This window comes from Rattus norvegicus, chromosome 16, assembly GCF_036323735.1.
Source record: "Rattus norvegicus strain BN/NHsdMcwi chromosome 16, GRCr8, whole genome shotgun sequence".
NCBI classification, from domain to species: domain Eukaryota; kingdom Metazoa; phylum Chordata; class Mammalia; order Rodentia; family Muridae; genus Rattus; species Rattus norvegicus.
The window spans coordinates 83,339,769-83,352,702 of NC_086034.1; the positions used below are offsets into that span (position 1 = coordinate 83,339,769).

The following is a 12,934-nucleotide window of genomic DNA, read 5'->3' on the forward strand; positions in this document are numbered from 1 at the left end:
ACCCTCCCTCCAACTTTGTCTCCTTTTTCTTTTTCTGAATGTTACACTGAATCCAATCTGCGCTGGCCATGTATCCTGTGTGCCTTTCACGAGGGTGTGAATAACCAACCACGGGCCACATCTTTAAAGAAAATTGACTTTGTTGGGGCTGGAGAGATGGCTCAGCAGTTAAGAACACTGGCTGCTCTTTCAGAGGTCTGAGTTTGATTTCTGGAACCCACATGGCATCTCTCGACCACCTATAACTCAAGTTCTAGGAGGTCTGACACTCTTTTGGCCTCCATGGCCACCGTACACGAAAGTGTACACACATATGTGCAGATGAAACACCCACAATGTAAACCAGAATGCAAAGACCAGAGAACTAACTGACGTCCTTGGAAGTCGTCAGTTGCCCATGGCTCCTCAGTGAGGTTGGGGCTCCCTGGCCCTCTCCCTACGTTGACCAGCTCGATCGTGTGGAGGCAGACACAGATGCTGTGAGATCACGGGGTAGCGGTCCTGTTATGTCCAGAAGATGCTGTGTTGCCCTGATCCTCCCAAACTGTGGCTCTGACAGTCTCTCCATCCTCTCCTCCATGACGCTCCCTGAGGCTCGGGGAGGGTGAGATGCAGCCGTCTCAGTTGCAGCTGAGCTCTCCTCGGAGTCTCTGCCCTATGAGCATGGGGAGTTTCCACAGCACACTGCATGCAGAAGCTTTGCTGCTGGGACCTGAGAGCTACAGTGGCAGAGACGGGAACTTACTTACGGGCAGGTTGATACCGCTGTTCGGCAGAACGGGCTTGTTTCTTTAACTCGAGGGCTGAGTGGAACCACCTGTGCTTCTCGGTCTACAGCACGCAAACTAGAGTCTTGTGGTAGAGGCTCAAACAGAAGAACTGAAGTGCTCACATTCCAGCAGACTTGTGGGACGACATTGTCATCTCTGAAGTTTACACTTCATAGCTTGTAGAGTCTCTCTAAGTTTATATACGGTTTCACGTTAGGCTGCATTCACAGCTCTCCATGGTCCTGTGGCTTCTCTGCCAGACTCAATGCCCAAGACGGGATCTTGGCCATCACCTGGCTTTTCACTTCCAACTTAGAGACTGTGCACAAGGGACAGAGCCACAGTGTGTACTGCTCTTAATCAGGTCTTACGGTAAAAAGATTCAGAGGTCCCCCCTTTGCTGACTACAGACACAGAGTTACCACCCAGAAGGCAAGGCTGCCTCCCACACTCTGCTTACATCCAAAGATTACCCCCCACTCCCAACAAATGCAGGGAAGGAGCACACTAGGGACGCCCACCCAGACACAAGCCACCACAAACACTGGCACTGTTGGAGGCCTGGAGCACCTTAGTGTCTGCTTTCTGTAGTAGTAAAGAAGGAAAAAGAACCACAAAGTACGGGGCTGGGGATTTAGCTCAGTGGTAGAGCGCTTGCCTAGCAAGCGCGAGGCCCTGGGTTCGGTCCCCAGCTCCGGAAAAAAAAAAAAAAAAAAAAAAAAAAAAGAACCACGAAATATGCATGGCTCATGTGTTCAGAGTGGAATCACATAGAGAATCAGACTGGCTATTGGGCCCTTCAAAATGTGGGGGGAATTTAATATTGCACCTCAAATACATTTCATGGTCCGCTTGATTTATAAATAAAAAGTTGCATCTCAGAGTTCCAGATGGTGCCGAGAAGATGGAAGACTGTTGCCAAGAGCTGACGGAAAAGCATCTTTGTAGGGACAGAAGTGACTTCAGCTGAACAGGCACGGACACAGCTGAGAGCCACAGTCGCGTGGCTTGAACGCTTCCCAGAACAGGCATTTCTAAGTATTTTTAAAAGGAAATACTAACTTCTAACATTTTTACAAGAAAGTTGCATTTAATTTTCCTAGAAATGGTAAAAATCCTAACCAGCTACCTCCCTGTGATTAACTGGGAAGACGCATAAAGGCTAACTGGTCTGCTGTGCGAATTTCTGTACTTTACATGAATGGAATTAAATGAAGGTGTCTCTGGGGAGATGGGCAAACCAAAGGCTCTAACGGAAGATCTTGAGTCCACACAAGAGCCCCAGTGTAGACGTCCAGGTGCCTTCTTCTGTGAGTCAAGCGCTTCCTGTAGACTGGGGAAGGGGCAGGGGAAGGCACAGGCAGGGAGCAAGTGGGGGAGGGATCATCAGACTGGGAGGGTGAAGGTGGAGAGGGGTGGGTGGGGTAAGGACTCAGGCAGACCGCACAGGCTGGGAACACTGGTATGAGGGACCCGTTGAGTGTGGGTCCCTCCCTGGTGGGTGGTACCCATCACTAAAGTCTGAGCTGGCCTCAGTCATGTCTGTTACAAGACGATCTTATCCTGCCTCACCCCCACCCCCGTTGTTGACTATGGAAGCATCTAGAAGGCATGGGGCTCTTCACATTTGTACCCGAAATCCACCCAGAGGCAGTGAGAAGAGGTCCGGCTTTGCCTCTGCATGACAGGTCCAGCTCAGCAAGGATGCCACCCAGACAGGGCTTTCCATCCTGCCTTACCCAGAGTGTGGTCCTTGTGGTGTTTAAATCTGAAGGGTGCATGTGGCTGGATCATGGGGTTTCCACTTTATCAGTGGACTGACTGGGTGGAGAAAGCCGTCCAAGGCATTACTGAGCTGTAGTAGGAAATAGGAGGTAGAGCCCGGTGGGAAGCCCAGGTCAGCCAGGGTGCACACCTTGCAAAGAGAAACCTTGATCCCGGCCCCTTCCTGTTTCTGATTGTTTTGGTACTAAGCCCTCTCCTCCTCCATGTTCCATCCAGTACAGCAATGGGGCCAAGTGACCATGGAAATCTCTGACACCGTGAACTGCTTTGGCACAGCTTTATGTGTATTCAGCCCTTCCTCCAAAGGTGCCCCTGGCAGGTTTCAGACAAATCGTCTCATGAATACTTTTCTGCATGACAATGGATTCCTAATGAAACACTTCTCCACTGTGGGTGGCCCCAGCAGGCACAGCCTGGGTGAGATCTCTCAGAAACGGGCATCAGGGGCAAATTCTATGGCCCCTGTGCCTGTGACTTTTAGTCTGATTCTCTATTTAGAGAGAATAGGTCACTCATGGGGAGGGTCTCCTGCACACATACAGCTGGGCCACCAGGTCACCTGGTCACCTTGTGTCCTGCCATTGGCCATCTTATTCATGGCAGGAGGTGTAGTAGGCAGTTACACTCTCAACAGATAAGAAGTGATGGGGACAGAAGGTGAAAGTTCCTGGACAGAGCTGTGGGTCACCACAGATGCCTCAGAGCGGCTTCAGCTGAGGACACTCCCACTGGTGTCAGCCCATAGGACACCAGGGGGACAGGATGTTGGGTAGCCAGTCCCCATGGACACGGGAGACAAAGCTCTCATGGAGCCTAGTGCTGGTGGAGCACGGGCAGCTCCGGGTGTGAACCAAACTTCCGGAAGAGAAGCCATTTGGCTGTGAACAAAAACTCCTTGGAAGAGCCTGGGTCTGCAGAGACCGACCAAGCTCTCAGAAGGACCCATCCCTGCCCTCAAGCACAAGCGCGAGATAATGAGAAAGCAGGGTTCCTTCCACTTGCCAGGTCCTGAGGTCATATTCTTTCCCAAGCATGTCTTCAGCTTGGCCGGTTGAGTTTGAGGCTAACATCCTTGGTCCTTCAAGGCGAGGACCAAGCCTCTTCTTGCTGAGCTTTTCCCATTCTGTTCTGCTTCCAGCTGCGTGTGCTCATGTGTGTTTGCATGCTCATATGTACATGTACACGTGTGTGCACACATGTGTGTGCTTGTGTGCATGCTCTGTTGTGCATACTCGTATGTGCGTATGCCTGTGTGTACGTACACGCAAGCAGGGCGCACACGCGTGTACTCAACACTTGTTTGCCCATGCCTGTGTGTGAGTGTACATGGGACCGTGCTTCTTTGTCTCTGCCATGTGTGTGTAACCTGTGCCCTTGCTTGTGTCCACACTCGCACAGGCATTAGTATTTCTGTGCATGTGCCTGTGCTTATGTGTGATATGAGTGTGTCATGTTGGTTTTAATTGTCAACTTGAGACAATCTAGCATACAGTGGGAGGGGAGGGACTCTCAGGAAGGGAGTGCTGGGTCAGGTCTGGGGATTGCCTTCACTGCATTAGTTGTATGGGGAACTCGCCCATTGTGGTACTATTTCCTGGATTTGGGTCCTGTCCTGGAGAATGCAAACTGAGCACTGAGACATGCGCACTCCGTTCACTCTCTCAGCTACCAGCCGATTCAAGTTCCTGCTGCCTGTCACTTTCCTGCTGTGACTGTGACTGGGAATCATAAGCTAGAATCGACCTTTCTCCCCTAAGTTGCTTTTGTCAGAATATTTTATCACGGCAACAGAAATAAAGTTAGGAGAGCATGCACGCCCTGCTTGCGTGTCCAGGTCACGTGTGCATGTGTGTGTTCATGTGTATGCTCCTGCTTTATATTCCACACTGTGTGTTCGTGGGTGTGCATGCCTATGTGTACTTCCCTGCATGCCGGTGCTACATGTGCACACGCTCATGCTCGTGTGTCTGTGCTTTGCCTCTTACTATGCACGCGTGTGCTAATAGGTGTGCTCAGATGCACATGTGCTTGCCTGTGTGTTCACACTGTGTCCACGTGCCCTTCTCATCTGTATCAGGGTATAAACCTGTCAAGGTCCCCAAAGGCTGCATGGGACCTGGGAGCAGGACTCACTGGTCTGTCCCCAAGCACTGAGGTCTCTATTCTGAGGATGTCCTCCTTTTGTTTGGGTATATACTTGACCAGAGACGAGGTGTGTGGGGGAGGCTCTGTGCCTAGCTCCCATGCTGGGTGCGTCCCAGGTCTCTGGTGGAAGCCTCCACAAAGAAGGCTTGGTGGGTAGGAGAGCACTCAGCCCTGATTCCAGAGCCTCACAGTTTGACCTGTATGTTGCCTACGTGGAGTTGTTGTCGGCTACATGGAGGCGTGTGTGTGTGTGTGTGTGTGTGTGTGTGTGTGTGTGTGTATTTGTGTGTGTATGTGTGTATTTGTGTGTGTGTGTGCGCATTTGTATGTGTGTGTATGTGTGTATTTGTGTATATATTTGTGTGTGTGTGCGCATTTGTATGTGTGTATGTGTGTATTTGTGTATATATTTGTGTGTGTGCGCATTTGTATGTGTGTGTATTTGTGTGTGTATTTGTGTGTATGTGTGTATTTGTGTGTGTATTTGTTTGTGTATGTGTGTGTATTTGTGTGTGTGTATTTGTGTGTATATGTGTGTGTATATGTGTGTGTATTTGTGTGTGTGTATTTGTGTGTGTATTTGTTTGTGTGTGTATTTGTATGTGTGTGTATTTGTGTGTGTATTTGTATGTGTGTGTATTCGTGTGTGTGTGTGTGTGTGTGTGTGTGTGTGTGTCTGTAAGGAAGATGGAGCACACCAGGCCCCACTCTAAGAGGCCATCCAAGACTCCAAGCACATTTGCATTCTGACAGTGGTGGCTTCCTGTTTCTGTTTGTTCGTCTGCTTACTTGCGTGCTTGCTTCTGAGGTGGTCTCCTGAGCTCAGGGTGACCTTGGTTTTTCTACACATCAGAGAATGACCTCGAGTGCTTCATCTTCCTGCCTCCGCCTACCAAGGAGAGGTTGCAGACACCTGGCTGCAGCCCTGCTTCTAAGTGCTGAGGAGTGAGCTGTGGAGCAGGCGCAGGGCCCTGATAGGGTGAGCAGCAACACAGAAGCCAGAAGAAAGGCCCACAAGGATGCCGAGAGGTGTGTCCCGGAGTGTCTGGCTGACTGGGTGGAAGATACAAGTAACGGAGGGCCTACCAATCAGGTGAGCTGTGCTGATGGCACCAGCAGTGGACCTTGGTGCTGGGGAAGCCTGGAGGACCCGGAAGACAAGCATGGGTGGACTTAGAGGGTGAGATGCAGAGGTCAGAGGTCAGTTGGGAGGAGCCTCCTCCGCCCATCCCAGGAGTGGCACAGCTCCATCCCGCATACAAGGAAGTGATTTTCTGCAGAAAGGCCAACTCTAACCACAGTGAAGAAGGAATACAGAAGAGTCTCAGGGTAGGGGCCCACGGGCTGGTCTTACTCCAACCTCTGCAGAGTGGGAACGGAGCCCCAGGAGAGATGGTTCCACAGCAAGAATGGTGAGGACGGCCCTGCCCGCGGCACGGACTGACCAAGGGAGGAGCTGAGCAGGGCAGGGGCCTTCACCGTCACTGCGCATAGGCAGCTGGCTCGAATGGTGGGCGTCTGACAGGCCAGATGGGTCCCTGAAAGGGCCCTCTCCATGATACTCTTCAGGCCTCCCATAGCAGTGGAGAGCGAAGTGGGGAACAGCAGTTTTGGGGACTACTTGGCAAAATATGCCATTATGGTGAAATCTTGAAGTGAAGGAGGCCAGAGGAAGGGCCCGATCACACACACTGTGGCAGGTGAACTGGAAAACAGGCTTCTCAGTGTTTACCCAGCACGGTCCGAACCCCCGCACGACCTCAGGGACAGCAGAGCATTGACAGAGTGTGGACGGCAGACTGGACACAGCCAGCCTCCTGTGCACCAGGCTCCTGCCACCGGAGGCAGAGACGGTGCTGGGGGACTCAGCCTGGAAATCAGCTTGCAAACTGACCTCTCACCCAGCTCTCAAACACAGGGATGAAAGGCACACCAGGGTCAGGGCTGCTCACTGTAGCTATCAGGTCATGAAGCCCATGCGTTCACTGCATCAACCACAAATGCTCGCTGGGCCATCTACACCCTGAACTCCTGACTCAGCCTCAACACAGACTTTCTGATGAGTGCCGAGGGAACCTATCCAGCCGTGAGTGGAAACACGCTGGAGGACATTCACTACGGCCCAGAGAGTCAGACCACCCAGACAGAAGGCAGAGTGGTGGCTTCCAGGGTCTGGGACTAGGATGGCGTCTGAGGCATGAGGGTGCTGAGACCGGGTGTGTATGAGATGGGCGCGTGCTGTATGTTTAAGATGGAAACGTAGCCCTTATTTTGTCACTACAAAAGTTAATGAATTAAAAAACATAAGTTTTGATACATAAGTTACATCACTTCAGAGGGCTTCTGGAGCAATCTGGGCAAGGTGACCAGAAAGGAGGAGGGTAAAGTGCTCAGGACCAGTGGCCCTGTCAAGAGGTCACGCCAAGCTCACTCGCTCCAGGTCCTCAATCACAGCCCCTGTCTGTCACAGAAATAGAAGAGTGTCCAGGTGCCTTTGCTCCGAGCCTGTACATAGGTCATCTGCTGGAGTCGTCACAAGGGGCCACTTCGTGGGAGTCGCTGGTCTACAGCACTCTGGGCCCTGTGGCTCTAGAGGGATGGCACATACAGAGAGAACAAAGGAGTCAGGAGTGACGTGAGACAGGGGAGACCTGTGGAATGATGCTTGGCTCTGGAGCCTGGGGTGGCTGTCACTGCCATGTGTGGTGGCAAGCTCAGAACATGTAGGTGTGACAAACCCTAACCCTGAGCGAGGCTTTCTGCCTCTCAGTCCTTGTCTCGTAGGACACACTGACACATTTTCCTCTGGGGAAGTGTAAATAACTAATTCAGAGCAGCCAGCTCAGTGTCAACCAGGGACTGACCAGCAGGCTGCTCCCAGGACAGCCTTAACCCGGCACCTGTGAGGCTGGCCCAGAAGCCTAAGGAAGGCCAGCGAGTACCAACCGGTGCCAACTGGTACAAGGACTACACAACCAATGTTCTTGAGCCCCAAGGGACTGGTCACACTCTAGCTAAAGTAAACAGTACTAAGGGGGTTTCCATCAAACAGCCCCTCAAGGACTTCTTGGGGAGACCCCGATTCTGCACATCCCTTGATGGCAGCCTCTCTCTGATCAGCTCTTCCCAATCTGGAGCAGACCCTGGGAGAAGCAGAAACATTGGGCTCCTGATGAAAAAGGCCCCATTACCTGGTTCCCACTGGGGTCCACCTTGGGAGTCTGGGCAGTAGCTGCTCCCTGAGGGTAGGGCAGTCCCCGGCCCAGAGACAGAAACTGAAGCACAAGCCACAGACCTCAGTAGGGCCATCAGAAGGGATACCGTCTCTGCTTCGCCAAGGCAGAAGGTGTGGCTTATAATACTGGGTCCAGAGAGCCCTGAGCCATGGTCACCAAGCAAAGCATTACTCCTTAGAAGCTAGCGTAAGCGCTAAGCCTAAACCTTAGATTGTTACCACAGATACCCTGAACAACACACCCAGAATTGCTCCTGTCTAAAGGAAATGCAGGGACAAAGGGTGGAACAGAGACTGAAGGAAAGGCCATCCAGAGACTGCCACACCTGTAGATCCATCCCATTGCAGACACCAAACCCAGACACTGTTGTGGATGCCAAGAAGTGCATGCTGACAGGAGCCTGATGGATGTCTCCCGAGAGGCTCTGCCAGAGCCTGACCAATACAGATGCGGATGCTCCCAGGCAAACATAGGACTGAGCATGGAGACCCCAATGGAGGAGTTAGGGGAAGGACTGAAGGAGCTGAAGGGGTTGCAACCCCATAGGGAGAACAACAATATCAACCAACCAGACCCCCCCCCCAGAGCTCCCAGGGACTAAATCACCAACCAAAGAGTACACATGGAGGGACACATGGGTCCAGCTGCAGATGTAGCAGAGGATGGCATTGCATGGCATCAGTGGGAGGGGAGGCCCTTGGTCCTGTGGATGCTCAATGTCTCAGCATAGAGAGTTGTTAGGGCAGTGAGGTGGGAGCGGGTGGGTGAGTGGGGGGAGCATCCTCATAGAGGGAGGGGGAGGGGATGAGATGGGGGCTGCAGAGGGAAAACTAGGAAGGCGGACAACATTTCAAATATAAACAAATAAAATAACTGAAGAGGGAGAAGAAGGAGGAGGAGGAGAAGGGGAGAGGAGGAGGAAGAAGAAGAGGAGGAGGGGAGAGAAGGAGGAGGAGGAGGGGGAGGAGGAGGAAGAAGAGGAAGAGGAGGAGACACACAGCAGCTCTGGGCAAGGATCCCAGTTGGGGGAGCCTCAGAGCAGAGAGCCACAAGAGCCACAAGCCAGGACATGGCCAGAAGGTTGAAGGATGGCAGGAAGGTATGTGAGCCTGATGTTTGGGCCGCCATTGAACCAGACAGCTAAGGAGTCCAATTCACACCCGCACATCCCCCAGTGGGATGTACACACCTGCTCAGTCTGCCTGCTTTACTTTGGGGGCCAGGGCGGGAAGACACAGGTAAAAGTGTGCAGACCGGGGCCACACTCTGTTCTTCTTTCATACTGCTGACCTGGTAGGCTGCCCAGGGCCATGGACCAACATGTTTAGTCTGAGGCAGAGACTGACCCTGGGAAAAACCTATGCCCCGGAAAGCTGGGGGTCCACACTCTACGCCTCTAATTCTCCTGGTAACAGGGAGCTGGTCTGCATGGTTAAGACATGCAACAATACTAAAAAAAAAGGGGGGGGGAAGCAAAGACAACAAATGCTTCCCCTTCTGCTGTGCTGTGCTTTATTTAAAACCCAAAGACACGCATCCCGTAATCTCTAAGCAGAGCCAACCTCTTCTTATGACACGTACAGGTTAACCCATGACGATCCTCGGCACAGCCAGGGGCTCGGCTACTCATTCTGGTGCCCAGTGGCTCAGCTCAGAACTTTAATCATCAGCTCCGATCAGAGAGCGGCCAGCACCTACCTGAGGCTGTGGCCATCGTGGCCTCTGCTTTGTCTGGAACCAGCCTGATGCCATCAGACACGTCCACCTGGTGATCAGCCTCCTCCCTCGAGGTCCCATCGTGCTGTGGCGATGAAGAATTGCTTCTAACTCGTTCCTTGCAGAAGATGAAACACCAGCAGTTGGACATGAGGCTGTGATGTCAAAGGGGAATGAGGTTAAGTTGCAGGAGATCGAAGGATTGCTTCTTTGGACAAGAACAAAGCCACTAGCTACGGTCTTTAGCATTTACTCTGAAATAGATCTAAGATGTGTTACGCTGATGTCTGAATTTCAACAGCTTGTAGCAGGCTGTCTTGCTATTCAGTTTTTTTTTTTAAACAGCTTTTGCTTATAAATACTGAAATAGGGGTTGTATAGTATAGGGGGAAAACTTAGAATTTCTCCTTGACATTTAGATTCTTGTTTCAAGGACACAAGTGTCTGTTCTCGTTCTCTCGATTTCCTTGTCCGTCTCACTTTCAAAGCCAGGCTGGTGGCTTTTTAGACTTCTCAAAACATTTTTAAATCCTCTAAGCAAAGCAAAGACTCAGGTCCAGAACAAACATTATCATGTTTTTCCTCCAGGGGAGACCTGGCAAGCACCTTGTTTGGTGAAGCTTCTGGAGAAATGATCTTGGATTTAAAGAGAAAGGGTCACTCTTTTAGGGGCACTAGGACTAGTTATACCTGCCCAGGTGACCGCTTCCCGGGCTCCCTGGGCTCCTTGGGGCACAGCACAGCAGAGGCTCACAGGGCTCCTCTCTGGCTTAGCGTATTCCTGAAAGAAGAGTGGAACTTTTCCAGGTACACTGTCTTTTGGCTCTCCACAGGAAACATATCTTCCACAGTGAGGTGCAGCTCAACTTGCCCTCAAGTTCTGAATCCCCCTGCCTCAGGCTACAGACGAAGCTTCAGCCCTTCCTTCCCCAGTTCCTTCCTGGAAGAGGCCACTGTCTGCAGGAGACTTCTTCCTGGACAGGTTGGATAATTAAGATTCCCAACTTCAAAGTTCCCTCCCAACCTCCCTCTCAGTGCAGGTCTGACCTCTTCTCAGAGAGAACCCACACCAGAATCAGAGACCTCTCTTTGCTCTGGCTCAGCTGCCTGTCCCTCCTAGGGTCTGGCTGGTGGTGGGTAAAGATTTATATGGAGATGTCTGGCCTGAGAAATGTGATCTGGGGGCCTAGGGCCTGAGAACTTCTGTTCACAGGCTGCCTGGCTAGGGATGGCCCACCGTGCAGTAAGTAGCCAGGCTCCTGGAAGTGTCCAGCCAAGGCTGTGCTCCCTCCTGCCTCCTCCCCAGCTCCCAGCAGGTTCTGGCAATGGGCAGCTAACTGACCTCTCTGCCTATCTGACAAGAAACGAGTCTCTTTGTGGTTATAGATGCTGCCCGCTGTATCCTGTCACCCTATGCAGTCTGTTTATTATGAAGTTTCTTAAGCTGTCCCTGTAAAGGTTTGGGGACAGACCTTGGGGGGGGTGGAGCTCTATGTGGCACCTCATACATAATAGCATGGTTCTGTCATGCCTGCCTCACCTTCATGTGGAGACTCTGGAAGGACAGAATTCCAAAAGCGAGTCACCCTTAACCAGAGACTTAACTTCTGGGTTCTGTACACCAAATTATGACTATAAAAAGTTGGAAGGGAAATTTCCCTGGTTCAGAAAAACATGCGTGAACACACACACACACACACACACACACACACACACACACACACCCACACGGTATCAGTGTCTCACACTTTTTTGGAGAGAGGACTGGGTGATGCTATCTGTGTTCATACTTAAGGATAACCAAAGTGTGCCGGGGAGCCTCTGCCTCACGGCTGCCCCCAACCCCCAGCCAGTGCTCCTCTTGTCACATTCTATTTCTAAGACAACTGAGAGGGTCCTGGGTGCTTTCTTCAGCAATGGTGAGGAACAGTGCAAGGCTTGGGAGTACGCTGTCCCTCTGGGTCATCCTCAGGTTCCCAGGACGGATGAGTTCCACACACCTGCTGCTCAAGCCAACCTTTCTCTGGCAGCGTTATTTCCACAACATCCCCTAGACTACATGTATAAGAACACCCCGTGGGGTAAAATGGCGTGACTTGCTCACAATCAGGCAGAAAGGGAGGCTGGGCACAGCAGAAGGGTGACCGGCAGTGGTGACTTTCCTGAGAGGCAGGAAACCAGACTTTCACAGCTGGTGTTGACCAAGGGCACAGAAGGTCAGTCCTGACAACTGCATCCACATGGACTCATTTTTACCCTCTCAGGGTTGGCAAACCCCAGGCACTAGATGGACGTCTGACAGCTTTCGGGTGTTCTGTGAGAAACCAGCCTGTGTGGCCTAGGTCTCAGGTCTCTGCATTATGGATCCCCAATAGGTATCACTCACACAAGGGTGAGGCTAAAGCCATCCACAGTTCTAAAAAGTCCCCAGGTAGTTAGAGCTTGGCTATGTACAGTGAAGATCCGAGGTACAGCCCCATCCCTGACTCACTGGCCAGTGTTTATTACACACCTGCCATTGTCTTCGTAGGAGTAACTCCTGCCTTCCTGGTGGTTGGCACCAGACAAGACTTGGTGCCATTGTGTGCAAAGGAAGCAATACCCCTGGGCAGAGGTCGCTGTGGCAGCCTGGGCCCCAGTGTCTCTTCGCTTGCTGCCCACACAGAGCGGAAACAAAGTACAGAGACTCCCCTCACATGAGTGAACCTGGTTCCAGCCCGCCACTCAGGATCATTGACACCTCCCACCCCACTCCACCTCTGTCTCCTCAGGCAGAGCCTCTGCCAGGCTGGCTTGTCCTCTGAGAGAGAAATTGTGTGCAGGGGTGTAGTCACTGTCCCTGTGTCTGCCGTCACATCCCTGGCAGGTTTGTTTTGTTTTTGCTCATCCATTTTGGCAATTCTGGCAATGTATGCACACTGCCAATCGTCAGTCAGAGCCCTAGAGCTTCCCCAGATGGAATGTAGCTTTCTGTGGCTGGCATTTTCTTAGATCTCGGAACATCTGCCCTTTAGGGCTCCAAAGTAACCCTGAACATTCTGAGGGAGGGGTATTGCCTGCGACTCCACAGAGCTGACCGTGGTGGTCGCAATGAATGACTGAGTTACTTAACATTCTGTGTTCTTGGTACTTAGTTCGTGGTGACTGGCCCTCTTGGGTGTCTGAGGGTCTCTTGGTATCTAGCCCATGTGTATTCGCTGACCTATCAAAGCCCCAAAGTTCTGAAAACTCCGTTTGACAGGGCCTGGAGGGGTTATCACTGCAGCTTCCCAGGCCTGTGGC

At 51.9% G+C, this 12,934-nt stretch overlaps 1 protein-coding gene across 2 annotated transcripts in view; it reads right to left on the bottom strand.

The window, feature by feature from the left end:
• Mcf2l (MCF.2 cell line derived transforming sequence-like) overlaps positions 1–12,934 on the bottom strand; it is a 146,407-nt gene that overhangs the window by 130,492 nt on the left and 2,981 nt on the right. For both annotated transcript variants that reach the window (XM_039094165.2, XM_039094166.2), the window contains exon 2: positions 9,635–9,807. In XM_039094165.2, coding sequence (XP_038950093.1) covers positions 9,635–9,803 — 169 coding nt within the window. In that variant the 5' untranslated portion in view covers positions 9,804–9,807. The remainder of the gene's footprint in view (positions 1–9,634; positions 9,808–12,934) is intronic.